The sequence below is a fragment of the Cydia splendana genome, chromosome 24, assembly GCF_910591565.1.
Source record: "Cydia splendana chromosome 24, ilCydSple1.2, whole genome shotgun sequence".
Lineage (NCBI taxonomy): Eukaryota > Metazoa > Arthropoda > Insecta > Lepidoptera > Tortricidae > Cydia > Cydia splendana.
The window spans coordinates 3,495,197-3,518,162 of NC_085983.1; the positions used below are offsets into that span (position 1 = coordinate 3,495,197).

Sequence of the window (22,966 nt, forward strand, 5' to 3'; positions counted from 1 at the left end):
ACCGCTCTTCCTTAGTGATTAACTACATCAAGCTAAAAGCAAAAACTATGATAATAAGTTGATAACAATAAAGTAAAAAAACTAAGTAAATAAGTAAGTAAACTATGTAATAATAAAACTAACATGTGAGTAGCAGAGTAACTAATGTAATTTTAATAGTTTGAGAGCCACTTACGTAATAGTGTGTTTATATAAAAAGACAATACTCACTCTTCAACTTCTTATATCTAGCCTTTTTTGTGTTCATACTGATAACTTTTAACACTTAACACATTAATTAAACAAATACGTGAAACATGCTTGACTGTTTCGGGATGACTATTTGATCTGTCATTAGGAAATTGAGGACTACCCTACATTACTTATGAAGAAAACCGAGGGTAGAATTTGTAAAAATAGTAATTATTGACGTAAGAGAAGTGTGTTTTCTAGTGTTTATAATTTCCGAATTCTAAATATTGTAAATTTATTATGCAGTAGTCTAACAATAGTTAAAAAACAAAAATGCGGTAGCTATACACGGTGGCTAAAAAATAACTGCATTCCCGTTGCCATGGAGGTTGGGATTATACTGAGCAACTTTTACTATGGAACCAACCCCGAAATCGCGAAAATAGACCAGCCAAAATTTGGCCGTTTCATACACTTTGGCTGGTCTATTTTCGCGATTTCGGGGTTGGTTCCATAGTAAAAGTTGCTTAGTATAATCCCAAAACCTCCCTGGCAACGGGAATGCAGTTATTTTTTTAGCCACTCTGTATAATATAACATCTATTTCAGATTCTTAATATAAAAGATAGAGTTTCTGTCGTGTCGTACGAGGGAGTTAAAAGGCTGGCCCAGAAAAAAGAAGAATGGCGATTACTCCACCGACAAGAGCATTCTGATGATGAATATATGCATGTTTTCTTCACACGAGACCCACATCTACGCGCACGTATATATCTTATTACAAATTACTTCTGTAAAAAGTTTAACCCTTCAAGTAGCATACTTAATTTATGAGTTGTTGAAATGATAACTTTTGATCAATCACTGAAAATTCAAATTTGATTGACATAATCGACCGTTTATTGGCATCCTGCCACTACCAACCACTACTTACTTTTCTACTTTACTTATATATTTTTAACCGACTTCAAAAGTCCGAAATGGGTGTCTGTCCGACCATACCCCCCCCCGCCTTTATCTCCGAAACTACTGGGCCTAAAATTTTGAGAAAAATTCACAAAATAGTTCTTTACCTACCTATAGAATAGATGAGAGGAAAATCTGTTAGAAATGTGCAGTCAAGCGTGAGTCGGACTTAATTACTTAGTTTTTGATCCGACCCCTGCGGGATTTTATTCACGTTTCACATAAACATTGTTAAAAATTGAGACGGAACCCATTGGCACGCGAGTCCGACTCGCACTTGACCGGTTTTTTGCTATTATGGTTAATGTTCTGCTGATGAAGACCAGAATAGAACTCTTCCACGACAAATATCTTATATCTCAGTGCTCTCGTGCCGCGTTCTCAATGGAATGTTATTGTATAATTCCACTCACCTTTCTTCGAGCTCTTCACTGACACCAACCCATCCTCTTGCGGCACCACCGTCACCCTGTTCTTCTCCAGAAGCTTCTCCGCCTCGTCGGCCTCCACCACCGTCTTCACTGCCGTCGCCATCTTGTTTCTACGAGTTCACAAAATGGCCGCCGCTCATGCCGCGTTGTATTGGAATGTTATTGTATAATTCTACATATCATGTAGTGTATATTGTATATCAGTCTTCTGTTTGGTTGGCGTTGGTAATTCTGGAACAATAGAAAGTTGTGTTATGGATTTAGTTATGATGCCAGGCTTGTCAGGCTTGCTACAACATCTGGGAAACTATAAATAAAGATGTAATGAAATTTAGGCAAAAGTAATGTAGCTAAAAGGGAGGGATGTCGGGATAATCCAGACGAATCCCGACCATCTTGGGAGACCGATACATAATATAAGTTTCCCATGGTCTAACATTATTGACATAGCCATATATTGACATGTTTGACACAACAGTGTCGCGTTAAGGCCGTTAAGTTGGCAACCCTAAAGACACGAAAGAGAAGCTACTAGTTAGGGAAGGACAGCATCTTTATCTAAGTTCGGTTTAGTTAGACAGTGAGCCTTCTGTATGAATTACCGTTATATATTCTGTAAAGCGATTTTGATTAAGAAAAAATACTGTCACTAATTCACAACGCGATTACTTTAATAGATTAAACGAACAGCGTGATACATAGTCTCATTCTCAAAACATGAGTGGCATGTTTTGGTTGTTATCCAGTCGATTAAACGATCACGTTACAAATGCCAACAGTTTATATCAGCAGTTCTTTGTTAGACCCAAAAAAGTGTAACCATAATGTAAACTATAGAGACATACGGCCTTTTTGAGTTGGCCTGCAGAATTGAAGCCGGCCTAATCGTTTCAGGGAATGGGTAACCGCTGTGTTTACTATATGTATTACTATCCTTTTAATGGTTTTCTACAACACTCCATTATAATTCTTTGTTTGTAGCCCAGTGGTCACAAAGCGCAAAGTCATAAGGTACAATTATAGATCTAACAGTTTCAAACAATAATATTTAGTTAAAGGTAAGTACTGTTTGACTCAAAGCCCACACTGCAACTGCCCTTCTGATAAATTCGTATACCAAAGACTTGACTTTTGTAAACTTGTATGTCCTGTCGCTGACGCGAGGCAGGCCTTCGGCTCTAACACTTGCTTTCCACGGGCCGAATTGACCGTAGTTTGGTGACCCCTGAGTTGAGTGTTTACTTGTTTAGACTTAAAATGGAGTGGAGACTTAAAATGGCAAATTAATTTAAATATCTGGGAGACCGAGCTTTGCTCGGAAAACATGTACAAACTCAAATCGCGTTTTCCCAGAGAAAAGACCTAGCTAGATCGATTTATCGCCCCCGAAAACCCCCATAGGAAATTTCATCGAAATCATTAGAGCCGTTTCCGAGATCCCCGAAATATGTATATAAATAAACAAGAATTGCTCGTTTAAAGGTATTAGATTACACAAACGGGTCTACCGCAATATAATTTAATTGTTTTTACCTTAAATTCCCCTGACCCGTGGACCCGCTTGTGTAATTAAATATGTGTACCAAACGCGAGAGTGTACAAGTGTTATAATACTTACGTATATAATGGCAAATAATGTAAACCAACATGAGATTTTGTTTAGCATTTGACATAACGTACAAAAGTTGTTTTCATTGAAATATTATTAATGTTAGGTTTTGCATTTACTAAGCCCCTATCATCTTCTACTCTGAGTTGCAAAGTGGCAAGCGGAAACAGGGCGGCCAACTTTTGCGCTACAAAGATGTGCTGAAGCGTCACATGCGGAGATGTGACATTGAACCATCGCACTGGGAGACTTCGGCACAAGATTGGCCGAAGTGGACGCATACAGTGAGTACAAAAGTGCAAGCCTTTGAAGAGCAGAGGCGTGTGGAACTCGACGCGAATAGTGACGAGTTAAAGGCCCGACCACCTGCGGTCATAAATTACAATTTTGTCGGAGGGGTGCTGACCTGCGGTGAGTGTGGACGTACATTCACCGCAAAAATAGGCTACGTCAGCCACCTGAGAGCTCACGATCGTCGCTCTCACTAGCCAGTAAATACCCAGTCGCCGAGGCCGAAACCGGCTAGGACAGGATGATGATGATGATGATCAAGCTAAGTAAGCGTTGGCATGTGGTAGGTTTCTATTTATTTGTGACTTTAGTTAAACCCCTAAAAGCCTTGAAGCCGTAAAGCCTGTAACAGGATAAGATTAAACCGAACATTTTCCTCGCCCATTTCTTTTATTACATTTTTCTTCCTATGGTACTAGATAAAATGTTTGTGCAAGTACATATATGTATATTAAAATTGGCAGTTCGTTTAGTACGACGTCCGGTTAGTACGACGTAATATCAGCGGTCCCTTGGGCGTCGTTATAACCGGACTCTACTGTACTATTTAGTTCATTTCGGTAATGACAAGAAAATTTAACTGCCGATGTCAAATATTACCTTACTACCTACATACTTATGTTATGTACAGCGTAAGCTCTATACACCACTTGAGCATTCTTGGGATCATGGGCACATCCCAATGACGCCTGGCTGGAAGAATTTATGGCGGTAAAATCAAAGAATTAAAGAACTTGAAAGATCGAACAAACCATAAAAGACCAACTTGATTTACCGTAAGTGTGATAACGTTGGGGGAAAAATGTGCTAACAAATATTGATTACTATACAAATATGACACTAGTTCGTCTATAAATAATATTGAAAACTAAGCCAATCTATGAATAAACTAAATAAAACTATAAATAGCCTCTGGCAGCATTTCACTTGAATTGTTAATCGAGAAGACACGAATGGAATTCGTTCCCGTCGTCTGTATCCCAAAAATACGATTTAGATTTCGTCGATTCAACAGTATTATATCTATCTGTCTATATATATTAATTACCTTTAAACGAGCCATTCTTATTTTATTATATTTCGGGTGGGTCGCGGGAGTCCGCTGGATGCGGGTGGCGCAAGACCGGTCATTGTGGCACTCTTTGGGGGAGGCCTATGTCCAGCAGATATTGCGGGAATCTCGGAAAAAGCTCTGACGATTTCGATAAAATTTGCTGTATTTTGTATATCTTTGGCTTTAATGTTACTTCCCATCAGGCAAGACTAGGGTTAATCGCCGGTCGGTATGTATTTTTTTAAGTTTCCGTAGCCAAAATGACTATTACATCTATTAGGTATATCTAAATTGTTTTTGAAGACAACCTCCGATGCTTAGCCGAATAGTCTAGTCTGTAATAGAGGGATATACAGTCACACTCCGTGATTGTTGAGCCATTTGGGATTCTAAATGGGACTTTCCATAGCGTAAGTATTGAACAACGAGTTTGGAGAGATTAAATGAGCGTTGAGACAGATATACTTACGGCAAAATTTCACCCTTAGGGAGCCATTTAGGGTTCAAAATTGAACATTCCATAACGTAAGTATTGAACGAGTAACCGTCAAAAATATTATTTGAGACACTTTTATTGCCGACTGTACTTTCTCTCCTTCGCATGTCTATCAAGTACTTCTCGTGACCTTTCAAATGAGCCTAAACTCAATGTGTTTATGTTTTTCCTTCGAAGAGTTCCTTTGGCTACTTTCCGACTGCATCATCAGATCAGCATGTTAGCATATTATTGCATTGTCATCGGAAATATGGAAGTATTCGAAATTTCAGCTCAATCAGACAGTCAGCAAGTGGTTCAAATTTAAGTTACAAGATTTGAAGCACCATATATGTATACAAAGAGATATAGGTATATACGCAGTGAAGCTAAATAAAAGTGTGTAAAAACGAATTTAGGGAGATGAGCGTTGAGACAGATATACGGCAAAATTTCATCCGTGGAAAACCTATTGGTGTTGGAATTTGGTTTTCGAGCAACTCTCGAGTTTTCCGACCATCTTGAGATGTCTAATCGCCTCGCGATCTCTGGCTTTAAAAAATAACGGAGGTCGTAAACGGATAGTTGGAACCGCAAATCGATTCGCGACCGTGTGCCGTGAAATCAATTATAAACGCCTCTGATTGGCTCTCAGCCTTGCACACTTCCTTTTGTTTCTTGTTACCACCTATTGCTATGGCATCTATACTCTGGCAAACCTTTGTCAGTAGAACTAACTAACTAAGTAACTATTTTGGCTCAAGGATCCAAAGAGAATCTTGGCCTCGAAACGAGAGCAGTAGAAAAAGGTGCGAATTTCAAATTTTTATTGGGAAAAAAACCAATCGCGCCTAAATTTTTTAGGTTTCCGTACCCAAAGTGTAAAAACTATTACTAAGACTCCGCTGTCCGTCTGTCTGTTCGTCACCAGGCTGTATCTCACGAACCGTGATAGCTAGACAGTTGAAATTTTCACAGATGATGTATTTCTGTTGCCGCTATAACAACAAATACTAAAAAGAGAATAAAATAAATATTTAAGTGGGGCTCCCCATACAACAAAAATATTTTTTTGGCGTTTTCTGCGTAAGGGTACGGAACCCTTCGTGCGCGAGTCCGTCTCGCACTTGACCGGTTTCTACTGACCTAAACGCGCAATATTTTTTATTAAGCAGCACTATTATTTCTAATAGAGGAATATTTCATGATAACAACAGATGACGTCGGCTTAATAAAGGCATTGTACGCGTTGACACGTAGTAATTACTGTCGGCGGAATTTAATGACATGTTATATGACATGTCATGTCAAGGGCATTAGTAAAGAACTAAATATATAGGCAAAGACATATGTAACTTCGTATAAGATGAATAAAGTGTAAGGAAAAAACGTGCCTCGGAAATCAAGAAAAAGTCATTCTCGGATAGATGGCGCACACACCTTTAGCCTATGGTCGGCTAGATGGCGTGACGACACCGTTTCATATTTAACAATTTTCACACATAGATATCAGTGAATGAACATGGGTCAAAATGATATAAAAATTATAAAATCATTTATCCATATAATAAAATTTTTTCGATAGTTTTATATACGTTTTCATTTTGAGTTTTAGTCGTTGTCGATAGATGGCAGTAAATTTACTGTGACTACAAAATTTACTATGACAGGACCCCTCTATACTATTTTTTCTCTTTGATATAGCTATCGCATCAGAGTTAAGGTCACGAGGCGAAACAGCGAGCATTTGAAATTAGAGTGGGGCTCTAGCAAGGCGAAACTCCTCCCTTCGGGCAAACTCGGCTCCGTTCGGCTCACTCAGCATTGCTCCGAGCAATTATTAGGGTTGACACAACTTGACGTCCCTTTGCGTACACGACCACAGATAAGATAATGGCTTGAATTGTGGTAACCCTAAATAGCCGAAAGGGATAGTGCTATATAGTAGAAAGGGACAGCATGATTCGTCCCTGAACCCTGAGTCGCTGGCATTGGTTTTATAGGAAGAGTCCTTTCTGTACGGTAGTACCAAAAAGAATAGATAGTATAGAGGGGTCCTGTCATTGTAAATTTTGTAGTCACTGTAATTTTACTGCCATCTATCGACACACGACTAAAACTCAAAATGAAAACGTATAAAGTTATCAAAAAATGTATATATATGGATAAATAATTTTATATTTTTTATATCATTTTGATCCATGTTCATTCACTGATATCTATGTGTTAAAATTGTTAAATATGAAACGGTGTCGTCACGCCATCTAGCCGAGGATAGGCTAAAGGTGTGTGCGGCATCTATTCGAGAATGACTTTTACTTGAATTCCGAGGCACGTTTTTTCCTTAGACTTTATTCGTCTTATACGAAGTTACATATGTCTTTGGTAGTACTATTATTTATTCCGTGGTTATAAGTTTAGTAGGTGTAGGTAGGAAATTAGGAATCTATTATAATTGTACATAAAACACTAAGCAAAAAATCCGCATCTTATTACTATCCAAATCACATACCTTACAGTTGGTTGGCAACCGGAGTGCAAAAAAATAATCACTACACCGAGGCATACTGTTAAAAAAAAACATTAGCATAAAAAAACTCAATGAATGTGATACGCATAACAATCTAACGGTGAGCTAAAATTACAGCATTCAATAACCTCCAGGAGGTCAATTCGTATTTTAAAAATCTTATCACATGTGTGGTGGTCAAACCTCGAATGTCGTATAAAACAGAAAAAAATTGTTCTAAAAAAAAAAGTAGTCTAAAAACGCGCTCACCAAAAGCCACGAGCGAGTAACTACGAATGTAAAAATATCTAAATAAGTTAGATTTGAAAAGTTTTAATATGCCTCGAGGGTGGTTACCTGGTTACTGAGGCACACACAAATCTGACCTCCGAATAGTTTGAATCTCGGACCTTTATTGATTTCGGACTTAGTATTTCGACAAAGAAGTGTGAGCGAAAGAGCAGTCAAGGGTCAGGTAGTAAAGGGCCAAATTAGTACCCAAAAGTAAAAAATGTTTATTTTTTATTTTCTAAAAAACCCTTAATTTTAGAATAATTATTTATTTAAAATAATTAAATATTATAGGACATTCTTACACAAATTGACTAAGCGGTAAGCTCATCAAGTCATCAGTCTCATCACTCATCACACAAATAAATGCCCTTACCGGGATTATTTAGACCAAATCAAAAAAGAAATTATAAAAAAGTGTAAACTTTCAACAAAAATATTGTAATTGGTAAAACCGCGTGAAACGAAGTCCAAATCACGTTTGGTCAACAACAACGCTTCCCGGCCCGATTCGAACTTTAAGATACGTCAGTTAATAGATCTAGAAACGATATGGATTAGATATGTCAGTGTTGAATGTGACGTTTCTTCGAACAAAAACGTCACTTTTTACACTGACACATCTAATCCATATCATTTCTAGATCTAGATCGAATCGGGTAGTGTAACATGTCGGCCGCGATCCGTTCAATCCGTTGTCTCGTTTAAAATTAGTAATCACTCAATTTAAATACACTCAATCGATTCCAAGGGTCTTAATAGTCAAATTATGCAAGGAATAGTTAACAACCATTTTGTTAATTAAAGAGGTCGTTCACCTTTAGGACCCACCACATTTATAGTAATATGATCAATCATTAGTGATTATCTAATAATGATTACGTACTCATTACTTATGCTTAGTTTATTCAACGATTACCAAATTAACCAAATTTAGGTCCTGTCCATTGACGTTTATCTAAGGACGGGCCTTACGGGCACTAAAAAACCGGGCAAGTGCGAGTCGGACTCGCGCACGAAGGGTTCCGTACCATAATGCAAAAAAAACAAACAAAAAAAAGCAAAAAAAAAAACGGTCACCCATCCAAATACTGACCACTCCCGACGTTGCTTAACTTTGGTCAAAAATCACGTTTGTTGTATGGGAGCCCCATTTAAATCTTTATTTTATTCTGTTTTTAGTATTTGTTGTTATAGCGGCAACAGAAATACATCATCTGTGAAAATTTCAACTGTCTAGCTATCACGGTTCGTGAGATACAGCCTGGTGACAGACGGACGGACGGACGGACAGCGAAGTCTTAGTAATAGGGTCCCGTTTTACCCTTTGGGTACGGAACCCTAAAAATGGTACTAGTTCAGCGGTGTCACTCACGAATTCGAGCCAATCGTGTAGTCTAACATATAATATTATAGTGACAGATGACGAGCCCACTTATTATATTTCATTCACGATAACATAGCATAGGGCATTGACTTTGAAGTGTTTTTTGATAAGGAAAACGCCAGGCTTTTTTGTGGACTAACTCGTTGGTTAAGTTAGGTTAAAGGGAGTAGGTATACATTTTTTTGGCATTGTTTTTTGTTCGGACAAAATTCGCACACACATTTTTTTGTACTTCGTGTATGGTTCTTTTGTGTATCATTTGTATAGGTATTTTTAAATCCGTAAGTATAACGCTGTAGTCTCTGGACGGAAATTTATCTGGGGGCACGCTGCCCTCCTAAGCTAAAAAGCCGTATTTGCATTCAATTTGTATGAAAACTGAATGCAAATACGGCTTTTTAGCTTAGGAGGGCAGCACGGTAGTCACATGGACGTAAAGTGAAAATTTTATTCAATGTTCATTACTTTTCTGTTATACTATAGTTCCTGTAGCGTTACCACCCAAGCCACATATTGCCCCCCTTATTCATAAAACTTTACGGGCCTGATTTAGTTAAAATATGTTTTATCCCTTTCTTACAAATACATTAGTCAAAATGACAGATAAAGACAAACGATTATTAGCTAATCGAGGTTTGTAGCGCGTTTATGAATAAGGGGGTTTAGGGTTACCAGATACAAATTTAGAATTTCCTGACAAAATTCCTGATTTCCGAATATTTTTCCTGACGTTCATATTTTTGTCGAAAACTGTCCTAGCCGCGTTAGCGATGGCCACCCGATTGAGCCAATAGCCGCGTTTTATTAATTTAAGTTTTGTTATTTTTTTTATTTGTATTCATTTAAGTAAATAAAAAGGTATTTAATAAAAAAGTCGATCAATTCTAAAAATTCCTGACATTTTCGTGTTCCGTCCCCATTCCTGACAAAAGGCCAAAATTCCTGTCATCACATGTCACATGTCAGGAAAATTCCTGTCATCTGGTAACCCTAAGGGGGTTCGACTATATAGGTGTTGTTTGTGAAGATAGAGCGTGTAGAATTAGAAGCTTGGCTCTACATGAGATCTGATAACTTTTTGAAAGTGCGAGCCATATGGTCTCGTCCTGGCAACATTTTACATGAAAATGTTTTTGGTGGGTTACTATAAATAATAATAATAAATAATTTCTTTATTCAGACAAATACAGTCCACATTTGTTAGTCTGTTACTTATAAACTAGGTTAATTGTACTTACATATGAAAATATACTACATTTATACAGGTATTATATTTTAACCCTTTACCGCATACGAAGCGAACTATCATTACACCTTATAAAAACAAAGTCCCCCGCCGCGTCTGTCTGTTTGTTCGCGATAAACTCAGAAACTACTCGACGGATTTTCATGCGGTTTCCACCTATCAATAGAGTGATTCTTGTTAGATGTATAATTTGTTAACCTGTGCGAAGCCGGGGCGAGTCGCTAGTTTATTTATAAATCAAGTGAATGCAGAGGTACATACAACTAAACACAATACTACACAGAACGGAAATTTCAATGGGTCAGTAAGGTTACTCATTTTCTCAAAAGGGCATTAAGTATATTTGATATCGAATAATTTTACGATTTTAAAATTTCACCCCGTATACAGTGTAATTTTGTCACTGCGATAATATCCTACACGGAAAAGTACACTAAAATATCTGATAACATCTTAATTACACAGCCAACATAACGTTTCATTTATTTTTCACATATTTAATCATGTACAATATGCATCTATGGTAGGGTTACCAGATGTCAGGAATTTTGGCCGTTTGTCAGGAATGCGGCCGGAATACGAAATGTCAGGAATTTCTGTGAATTAACAGACTTTTCTATTATGTACCTAAAAGGTAGGTACATTATTCAAAAATAATATTTAAGGCGACGGTAGCGGTGGGTAAAATTTCAGATTCTGTCAATTTACCCCATTTCACACACAAGCGCACTTCACGCACACTACCTCACTTTACTGGGACAGGTCAGTGACCCATCATGATTTTTTTAAGATTGGACTTTTAGTTTAGTATTGACCACTAGCCTCCTTTGAGGGTAAAAGCGTTCCATTGAAAGATGAAAGAGAAACAATGCATTTAATCTTGCTTTCCTTGTCTGTTCATGTCACACGTGACGTACTTACCTATTTAATTAATTTGATTGTTGACTGTTTTACTACCTAATATTGCTTTGTCGAGATACGCATTTTGTACAATTAAAGCGAATAAAACAAGATGTCATTAAGTCAGATGTAAAATGTTATTTACTACTCTATACGGTTTTTCATAAGGTGCAAAATCCATTCAATAGGAATTTAAATAAATAAAGTTTCAGCAGGGTGGCATTTCCATTTTGGCGAATAAAGCGAAACAGAATAGTTCTATCGAACCTGCTTACAAATTTTCACGAGAATCAGTTGAGAAATGTGATCTGCAAAGGAGAACATACAAAAGCATTTTTGCCCAAGCTGAAACGGAGACCTTTGCTAACGCTCGGCCAATGATGGTTTAGGTACACCTATAAAAAATGGTTGTCCCTGCTGTAATTTTAATATCTTTAATCTTTATATTTCAACGGTATAGTTTTGCCTTCAAAAATAATCGGTATCGCTAAACAATAGCGGTACCTTACTACTTATACGTTCACGAAATCGGTATCTGCATAACTTGATTGTTAGTAAACTAACCTGAAAAATAATCTCAAAATCACCGAAACATTTATGTACAGTCACCTGCAATAATATGTTACGTCATTAGCGCCAACTTTGCCTCCAGGGAAACTTTGCCCAAAACGACAATTTTAAACAAATTCGTTTTTGTAGAAAAAATTATAATAGTTATGGCCACCCTGCTATTTTTAGTAGAAAATAGGTTATATTTCTGACAAAACTATATACCAAACTTGTGCATAACTTGACTTGGGAATTTAGAGTTTGAGCGAGTTGTCTAATATAGGGTATATTTCGGCGGGCAAAAAATTGATAAATAATGAATGCAAGTAGAAAAAATTGAGAACTCTTTGACAAATATTTCCGGGTTTGAGTTATAACACATGAAGCATAGATTATGTCTATTGAGATTGTAAAATGCTTAGGCGAGCCTTATCTGGAAATGGGCAAAAACGGGTAGGCAACATTGCCCAGCAAATTTATTTTAAAGTTTTTACACTTATCGCTAAGTTATTAACAGGGAATGGTAGGATTGCCCAAAACCTTTAAGTGATCCTTAGACATCATCATCATACGAGCTGTATTTGAATACCAAATTGACGTGGGCAATGTTGGCGAAAACCCCGGATCTTTGCCCGCCCTCTAAAACGCAAAAAAATTAGTAAAAACACGATAAAAAATATTTTTTTTTAAATAAACTGATGCGTTTGATCACAATGGACGTGCTGAGCAAAAAAAGTCATATGATGTGATGTTTTTTGAGAAATTCGTTTTAAAAAATAAGCGGGCAAAGTTGGTGATAATGACGGTACCTACTCTTCGAAGGCCGCAAAAATATGTGACTTGGTCTTATGGTTCTACAAATAAGATCGTGTCAGATATTTTTGCGGCCTTCGTTGTGTAACATAAATTGCAGGCGACTGTACATTTGGAATAATTATTTTATTTAGTTTCAACGAAAGTTTCAAGTTTAGTGCGAAAATACTTCAGATATGCAATATGCACAAAATGTAGACCTAATCGAAATAAAACATTGCTTTTTATAGGTAATTTATAAAACATTCGATACATAGGTATACATAACAATAACTAGAGCGCTATTGGCCTGTAAGCTTCATCTCGGTCTTCAAAGCCGCAAAAACTCGCTAGTACTTAGTGCTGGTCTAGCGGTTATTTTTTCTTGAAGATTTTCAGAGAACAGCACGTACACGCATTATACATATAGACGGAGCGAACCGCATAATCATTATCATTTATTCGTCGCAATCCATGGTATTACAGATCTAGGTACAAGACTTTCAGGTATTACTTATACGAATTACATAACTCTTCCTGTTAATAGGCATTATTTTAAGATAAAAGTTCTATAATATAATACAAGATTACAATTGTCATCAAAATTCATTGACGTACAGAAGTCAAATACGTTTTTAAACTGACGCAAAATGATACCAGCATAATAAAAATTGATCCCAATCAGTAAAGATGAGTCTTTAAACTTTTTTCATTTTAAGCGAGTTTTGAAGGAACATAATACTTAAATTCGACTGTAATCGTATTGTTTTAAGATAGTTTACTGCGGTTTTCAACCATTATAACAGCAAATCAAATTTAAATGAGACGCGAGCTGATATTTATGTACCCTATTTTATGAAATACAATTTATCTACTGGTATACTTTCTCGTGTGCGTATATGATTTAATGTCAATATAATTGTCAAAAGCAAGAAAATCAAGCTGTCATTTTCATTTGAAGAAGTACACGTGTGCTCCGGTGTAGCCCCAACGGGCATCTGACTTGAAGAAGAATTTTGAGTGATGTCGTCAATGTATGGAAATTGTTCGAAAGTTTACATTTGAGATTGAATTTCTGTGTTGTCTTTGTGAGTAAAAATATAAATCGATAATAAATTGGTAGCTGAATTATCTAGCTTTCAGAATCATACAATAATTCAATTAACGTCAAAGACAAAATTGTTTTGCTTCCGTCTCAAACGGAACTCCATATTTTGATTTTTTGATACTTTTAGTGTCGATTTGTAGAGAATAACAGCAAATTAAAAATACAATGGCATGAAGAGTCGGTACACGGTTTCTTCGTGAACAAATTTACGTGTAATTTAATGCAATTATTAAACATTTATTGAACAAATTATGGTTACAAAGTGAGGTCTAAATCGAAAACGTCATATACCGGCCCCTTAATTAACTTACACAAACGGGTCTATATACCGCGATATCATTTCATTGTTTTTACCTTAAATTCCGACGTTTCAGCTGAATAGTTGCAGTGTTTAGTTTGTGTAATTAAATATGTGTACAAAACGCGACAGTAAGCGTTTATTCAAACTTACTAATATAAATCCAAAATCGCTTGACCCCCCGTCACCGATATGAGCGTCAGGAAAAATATTTCAAATCAGGAATTTTATCAGGAAATCCCAAATTTGGATCCGGTAAGTGGTTACCCTAATCTAAGGTGACTGCCCTTACAGTACCTACACTAAATTTTTAAGACTTTTAAGTAAGTATACTGAAGAATAATTAAAACGAGTGCTCGAGTCAAGAGTGTATTTGACGAAAACAAGGCTGTGTCATGGTATAATAATATACTCCGCCTGGTACTCTATTCCGAGATTCGCGTATGACCTAACTGACACGGGCCTACGTCATCATGCTGTTTACAGGTTCCCAAACTTTAAAATGTGGGAGAATTTTAACCAACGGTGAAAATTATTTTAACGGCATTAATTTTAAGTTATTCATGTAGAAACATGGTAAAATAAAACAAATCTAATGTATTAAATTAAACTTTATTTATCTATACAAGACAAACGTTTGAAAAACTAATTCACAGTTACACATTAATTACCAAGCTTACGACGTGAAAAGTTTGGAAAACACTGCGACTGCTGACACTGAGCGAGAAGGAAATAACAATTAACACGCGTTCGACAAGGATGACGGTCAGGGCATGAAGTTATCTAGATCCGAATTGTCAAATGTGACAGCGCTATCCTGTGTTGCCAGTAATGTAAACAGAATTACCCGAACGTCTGAAATTTCTTTCGTGAATCGGAAGATATTGCTAACGAATAATTAAAAATGACGTGTTATTGTAAAATTTAAGATAAAATACATATAAATGAAAATTATAAAATTATAAAGAAATATTTTAACTTATTAACCATAGGTATAATGTACCCATGTAACATGTTATGTTGAAATAAAGTGGCAATGTTATTGTGACGTAGGCCCGTGTCACTCTGGGAATAGAAGACCATGTTTTATTAGACCATGGGCTGTGTCACAGGGCGGACACGCCATACATCAAAACTCGTTTGCGTGTATATGTGTGAACGGCACGTCTGTACACGCGTCATTGTGTGAGTAAGTCGCTTAGGGCTACCACTTACATGTTTTTGAGTCCACGGAGCGTTATCGTTGTACTCGTAATGTAAATATCAAACATTTTTATTCCTAAAATTAAAGAAACAAACATAATTTACAAGATGGTATTTTTTCCTAGATCCTTGCTATAATAAACTGTTCTATTTAGGTACAGGTCACAGCTGAGTGATATGATAATATTAGAACGAATATGCAAACTCACCCGAAACCCGTAAAGGCCGTAAAATATTACGTGAAGTATGGTGCGGCAATAAATTACCAAAAATGCCATGTCGGTACACATTTAGCGTGGTCTAAATATAAATAATTACAAAACGCTACTTTGTAAAAATATTATCATACGATATTATTGTAAATATTTATTGTTAATAATACCTAACTGTAATTACTCCTGTAACCAATATATTGTGCTTTTTAGTGATTTTTTTTGCAAATGTATGTATAATAAAAAGCAAAAACGTCGTACATGGTAGGTAATTTATTTACTTAAATGCTCTTCTTTTGGAAAGCGGAAAAAACTTCTTTCTTTATTTCGTGAATTTGACAAACAACCATGCATAACACAATACACCGGCATTTTGAACGTTGCTTCATCGCGTCGCGGCGTCGCTAGCCGAACTGAGAGTATGTCAGAAGTCCGTCAGAACTCAGTCGCGGGGCGAGGTAATCCGAGTCGGGGCGGGGCGGTGCGTGTCCGTTCTGTATGATAATACTATTACTTATTCTGTGGCTATATTACAATCTTTAACACTTTGTGTGTGAAGATCGTGTCAAAGATATTTTTGCGACCTTCGTTGATGATACACCATATTATCGCAGGTGACTGTACCATCGTCCATAGAGTTAGAGTTAGACCAAGAAAAGTCTGCGGCGATTTTGATAGCCCACGCAGTGCAAGTGTCATCATTATAAACGTTAAAATTCTATGAAATTATGACGTATAAATAACACTTGCCCTGCGTGGGCTATCAAAATCGCTGCAGACTTTTCTTGGTCTAACTCTAACTGACCTTTTGTATACCTTGTTGTAAGTACATAAGGTCTATCTATAGTTAAATGTTGCTGTTTGTCATATACGTAATTAAATAATTAGTTAATCATATCCTACTTATTATCAGTCTGCTGGATTACGATAAAAGTAAACGTGAATGCACCTAGGGTTTATCAATAAGTAATGAATTTAAAGATTATATCCTAATATTCACATGTTTAGAGCACCGTACAAAACTTTGTTCACGGTGCTCTTATGGGATCACTTCGGTCTTGCAAATCGGTTAAATGGGCCATTTTATTTAAAGTTGTCCCCTACACTTTTTTTTTAAATTTGGGATTTTTTATGTTATTTCTACTCAGAATCACGAGCTCTTTCTATCCTAATAGGAGAAAAAAAGTGTCCCAAAATGTCCATACAATTTTCGATCTTTCCATTCCGCGACCGCCATACAAAGTCTATGAAAAATCGTAACGTAACGGAAATAAAACCCTTGGGACACTTTTTTTCTCCTATTAGGATAGAAAGAGCTCGTGATTCTGAGTAGAAATAACATAAAAAATCCCAAATTTGAAAAAAAAAGTGTAGGGGACAACTTTAAATAAAATCGCCCAAATGCGTTTTTGTCAGAGACCGTTTGATGTAGGTACCTAAAATTTGGAACAGTTATAGCAAGTAGGTACTATCACTAACACTGTGAATAAGTCAAAACCGCTTATTTTCATTTAATTAGTGTTTTTCACTTTCATTGTGTCATTTTTAAGCAATTTAATCATATTAATAGTAAACGAAACACGAATGAAGTTTTGTCTGTCTCGCACTTACGTACGACCAGGCGTGGCTCACTCCGCAATTTCGTCGCTTTGCTACAGGTAGCTAAAAGTACATCCGTTCCACACCAATTTTGGTAGCTAGCCACAAGCCGCGCGTGGCGCTGTCGCCACCTAGCGGCCATATCCGTCCTGATGGTAACAGAAGCGTTTTGTTTGAGAGTGAGTCTTCTGTACCTAGTACTATTATTTATTCTGTGGTACGACTACGAATTATTTACAAGTGCGTCAGAGAGGCAAAACTTCGTTCGTAGTTCGCGGTAAGCCCCTTAGCGACCGTATTCGACACTTATTTTGGAATGGAATAGGCCCCGTGCATGAACCATAGTGGGCAACATAGGAGCCGTCAGATTTTTGGCGCGAGACGTAAATGTGTCGTTTATGCTTCCGATGTAGCCCACAAGATGGCAGAACCTACTATGCACAAGGAAACGTACCGACGAGAACGGTAGATGGTAGCACTTGCTTTGGCAATGTTCATGTGCACATATGTTTCCGATTCAGGCCTCAAGATGGCAGACCCTCCAACGCGCACGGTCCCTATGTTTTTATTAATTTGACTATGACAAACATTTCAAAGCATGAAAAGGGATAAGCGCAATTATTCAACTGTGGCCCGACGGTCGAGAAGGAAAACCCATTTATCTGCATTCCTCGAAGTGCATAATGACCCACTTGCACTTGCAGAATGATGCAACGCGCCCCAGATCGTCCAGTGCTCGAGATACTGGCCACTTTCCATGATTAAACTCGCTAATGACGGATATTTCCGTTCGGCAAATGAAGGGTAAACCCGTCAATAGACGAAAATCGATGTATCATAGTAAATACGGGCTAAAACTGTTGGCACCGAATAGTACTACTGTACAGAGATGACACTTCCTACGAAACCGAAGTTTGACAGCGACTCAGGGTCGAAGAGGCACTATCCCTTTCGGCTATTCAGGGTTGTCAAAATTTCATGTCATTATCTTATCTTAATCGATCTTGTGTGATCCTTAATCGAAGACGATTCGCCTGATGGTAAGCGATTACCGTCGCCCTCCATGGGCAGCACAAGAGGTGTTGTAAGTGCGTTGCCGGCCTTTGAGATGGGAAAACACTATTTTCATGAAGGTTTGACAAGACGAGAATGCGCATCACCCAGCCAGGAACATGGCCTGCTCCTTTTTAGGGTTCCGTACCCAAAGGGTTAAAACGGGACCCTATTACTAAGACTCCGCTGTCCATCCGTCTGTCTGTCACCAGGCTGTAACTCATGAACCTTGATAGCTAGACTGTTCAAATTTTCACAGATGATGTATTTCTGTTGCCGCTATAACAACAAATACTAAAAACAAAATAACTTAAATATTTAAGTGGGGCTCCCATACAACAAACGTCCCATACAATTTGTTTGCCGTTTTTTGCGTAATGGTAGGGAACCCTTCGTGCGCGAGTCCGACTCGCACTTAGCCGGTTTTTCCACTTTTTAGCAGAGAGAACACGAGTGATTGAAAGTCACATCAGAGACCGTTTTATCACGGTGTCACGTAGACAAGAACGACCATCATATCCGTACCACAGAATACATAATAGTACTACCGTACAGAAAGGACACTTCCTAGAAAACCGAAGTTCGACAGCGATTCAGGGACGAATCATGCTATCCCTTTCTAATTTATGGCACTATCCCTTTCGGCTATTTAGGGTTGTCAAAATTCAAGTAATTATCTTATCTGTGGTCGTGCACGTGCAAACCCTAATAATTGCTCGGAACAATGCTGAGCCGAACGGAGCAGAATTTACCCGAAGTCAGGAGTGTCTCCCCACTGTCCGTACTGTGTGTTTTGTATGTTTCGATGTAAGTACATAGTTCCAAAAGGAATCTGTTATTAATGAAGGCCGTTATTTTACTAGTATCTTCTAGTCTAGTAAGTCAATAGGTCAATAGGGGATATTACTGCAATGTTCTGCCGCCAGAGTGCAGCACTACCGCCTCTAGTAAACTCATAGAGTAACTTATACATACTGTGCCTTAAACTGTTTTTTGACAAGTTTTCACAGACAATAAAATATGACATTAATGCATCAAGGCGGTTTGTCATCAGGGGCCTACCGCGAAACGCGAATAGCGAAATTTAGTTATCTGGCTCTTTATCGCTCGAATATGCAAAAGTGATAGAGAGGCAGAAACCGAACTTTCGATTGTCGTGTTTCACGGTAGGCCATGTGATTGACCTAGTGACGCATGATGTGTCATTGATGATGTCAATGAGGTTTGTTTACTGTATGTGCTAGTGGTGCTACCTACGCAGAGCTTTGCCTAATATTCCCTATTACAACGAATAAGTATATATATCGCGAGCCATCGTAAGGAAGATGACAGAGATATAAAAGTTATTCAATAACATTTTACGACTGCTGAATGTCGTATCGTGACAGTTTTATGGCACATTTACACTTAACGCCTGGATCGACCTTTTAAGATGAGAGTCACGGACGTATCCATTAGTGTTCTACCGAAGATTCCGTTTCAACTAAAAAACTGTCTAACATTTTAACTTATCTATGCACCTATAGCACAGAATAAATAATAGTACTAGGTACAGAAGACTCACTCTCTAACGAAACGCGTCTGTTACGATCAGGACAGATATGGCCCCTAGGTGGCGACAGCGCCACGCGCGGCTTATAGCCACCAAAATTGGTGTGGAACGGATGTACTTTTAGCTACCTGTTGCAAAGCGACGAAATCGCGGAGTGAGCCACGCCTGCCTATAGGGCCATCCCACACTAGCGTCTTTTAAGCGTCGGCGTCTAGTCAGCGCTATAGAAAATGGCGTCGCCGTCGATACCGCGAAACACGAAAATCGAAATCGTCCTCTCTATCACTCTTGCATATTCGAGCGATAGAGGCAGATAACGAAATTTCGATTTTTAGGGTTCCGTACCCAAAGGGTAAAAACGGAACCCTTACTAAGACTCCGGTCTCTGTCTGTCTGTCACCAGGCTGTATCTCATGAACCGTGATAACTAGGCAGTTGAAATTTTCACAGATGATGTATTTCAGTTTTGTTGCCGCTATAACAACAAATACCAAATACAGAACAAAATATATATTAAGTGGGGCTCCCATACAAAAAACGTGATTTTGTCGTTTTTGCGTAATGGCACGGAACCCTTCGTGCGCGAGTCCGACTCGCACTTGGCCGGTTTTATTGTATTTCGCGGTAGGCCCTCTGTATCGGTATAATCCGTATATGTAAGTATATGCAAAGTAATCGAAGCATAAGAACCATAATTAACCATGCATCATTGGCGTATAAAATCTCAGGACTGGCCTTACGGGCAATAAGAATGGGGCCAGTACAGCGGTGTGAAACCGCTACAACGCGATTAGTTGATGAGTTCGCATCACGCACGCGATTGGTTGATGAGTTCGCATCACGCGCGCGATTGGTCGCAACTAGCTGCGTTAGGCTGCGCGATTGGCTCGAATTGGTGAGTCACACCGCTGAACTAGTACCATTTTTAGTGCCCGTAAGGCCAGTCCATAGATATAATACGTCAATGCCATGCATAATGTTCAGTTATATTCCACAGGACAATTAATTTACTATAGCATACATGTATGTTGTTTACTGTTTGTGTGAGGCTTTATGTAAAGAGACATATATTACTATTATGCGTTGTTCGACTGATAACAACATATTATATTGTGCAAAGTCAATATTCAGGGTCAGGGTTTATATTCTAGAATCTAGATAGCATTAGAATTAGCTTCCTACTGTCCTAGAAATCATACATCCCACCAAAAACATTCTGTAAAAAACTAGCCAAGTCTCGATGGAGCTGCTTGTTTATCTCTAAAAAGTAATGAAATCTAGACAAAGTCGTGCCAAGTCTAAGGTTCCTTACTGCGATTTCTTTATTATTATAGTTAATGTTGTGTGACTTGGCCGTTGAAGGGTACACAAGGGTACAAAACCAGGTGCTCCATGACACCATTGCACCAATCTGTCGCCAGAACCGCTACCCATTGACGATGGAAAATTGCCACTTGGAAAACGTTAATTCAATAACCAGTCAATTGTAGGCTTGATAAAGCTGCGTATTTCAATAATACTTATGTATAGGCGAGCCTGAAACAAACACTTCTTTTTGAAGCGTCAAATCGACCATCGATCTAACATAAAATAGACGTACAGACGGACTTCTATCAATGATTAAAAGTCCGTCTGTACTGGAAATATTTTTTTATGCTGTATGTTTGGTGTCATGGAGCACCTGGTTTTGTACCCTTGTGTACCCTTCAACGGCCAAGTCACACAACATTAACTATAATAATAAAGAAATCGCAGTAAGGAACCTTAGACTTGGCACGACTTTGTCTAGATTTCATTACTTTTTAGAGATAAACAAGCAGCTCCATCGAGACTTGGCTAGTTTTTTACAGAATGTTTTTGGTGGGATTTCACTTCTTTTTGTAGAAACGTGGGCATATTGATTTATTTTATTAGATTTTCTTATTTGACATATTTTTTTTCTTTTTAGTAGGTAGTTTTTTTATTACCATATCTCTAAAGGCTCCGTCACACATGAGCGTTTTCAAAGCGCGGCGTGAGCGGGGCACGATGCGAGCGTGACGCGAGCGCGTGGCGCTCGCGATCTGCGCTTGGACGCAGCGGCCCGCCGGCGCGCTGCGCGCGCGACCCGCTTTGATCACGCCCGCGCAGTCACACACAACACAGCGCGTGTTGCGAGCGGTCACTCGATTACTGAACGTTGGACGTTGGAAAGCATGATCATGGACGTTGAATAGTTTCACGAGCGTTTTGTAGCCTGCAGCAGTATATTGCGACAATACTGCCGACTGCATTTCTGCAGCAAATGTCAAATAAGATGATGCTGACCGAATTTTTGATATTTACCTCAGTAATTCAGTCGGCAGTAGTGCATGCTGCAATCCTGCTGCAGTATAGCTGCCGACTGCATTACTGCCAAAAATGTCAAAGTTGATGTATTTTTAACCGCCTTAAAATAAAGTTTCTCAGTTTGACCCGTATGTATGTTTGTTCGCGATTATCTCGCGTTTGGCTGAACCGATTTTGATGCGGTTTTCAGAAAAGTGTTTGTTACATTCTGGTAAAGGTTTTAGTATACATATATCTGAGCTGATGCTGAACCCTGGTTGTACCTAGTGGAACTCAGGTTTGGTGCAACATAAGCCCACGCTATTTTGGTCATCCGTCACATCTTGATGAGCACTTGGGAGAGCAGTACCTTAGACAGAGCTGATGCTGAACCCTGGCTGTACCTAGTGGAACTCAGGTTTGGTACAACATAAGCCCACGCTATTTTGGTCATCCGTCACATCTTGATGAGCACTTGGGAGAGCAGTACCCAAGATAGAGCTGATGCTGAACCCTGGCTGTACCTACTGGAACTTAGGTTTGGTGTAACATAGGCCAACGCTAGTTTGGTCATCCGTCACATCTTGATGAGCACTTGGGAGAGCAGTACCCGAGATAGAGCTGATGCTGAACCCTGGCTGTACCTAGTAGAACTCAGGTTTGGTGCAACATAGGCGGGTCGAAAAGAAAAATGTACAGTTCGCGCGAACACGCTAGTTTTCTCTTCTGTGGGCAATAATTAACAGCTTGTGGGCATGTAAGTAATGATTTTATCACAGTTCTCTGAATAAAAGGAGGACCTTTTCACGTGGATAACGGTTAAATAAGAAAATTAACCTTTATAGCCCTTAACTCTTGTGTATGTCTACAGGAAAGACGCGAACACAGAATGTTTTTGACCCAGGCACACTTTGTTTTGGTTAACCGACTTGTCGTCGTGTGCCTGTTGCAGAGTTCCACTAG

General features: G+C 38.3%; 1 protein-coding gene across 3 annotated transcripts in view; it reads right to left on the minus strand.

The window, feature by feature from the left end:
* Nucleotides 1–22,966, minus strand: part of LOC134802349 (monocarboxylate transporter 13) — a 93,905-nt gene that overhangs the window by 50,130 nt on the left and 20,809 nt on the right. For 2 of the 3 annotated variants that reach the window (XM_063774963.1, XM_063774966.1), the window contains exon 2: nt 1,551–1,799. In XM_063774963.1, the coding sequence (XP_063631033.1) occupies nt 1,551–1,671 (121 nt within the window). In that variant the 5' untranslated portion in view covers nt 1,672–1,799. Of the gene's footprint in view, nt 1–210; nt 282–1,550; nt 1,800–22,966 lie in introns of those variants that run through there. The other variant, XM_063774964.1, reaches the window with a different exon arrangement.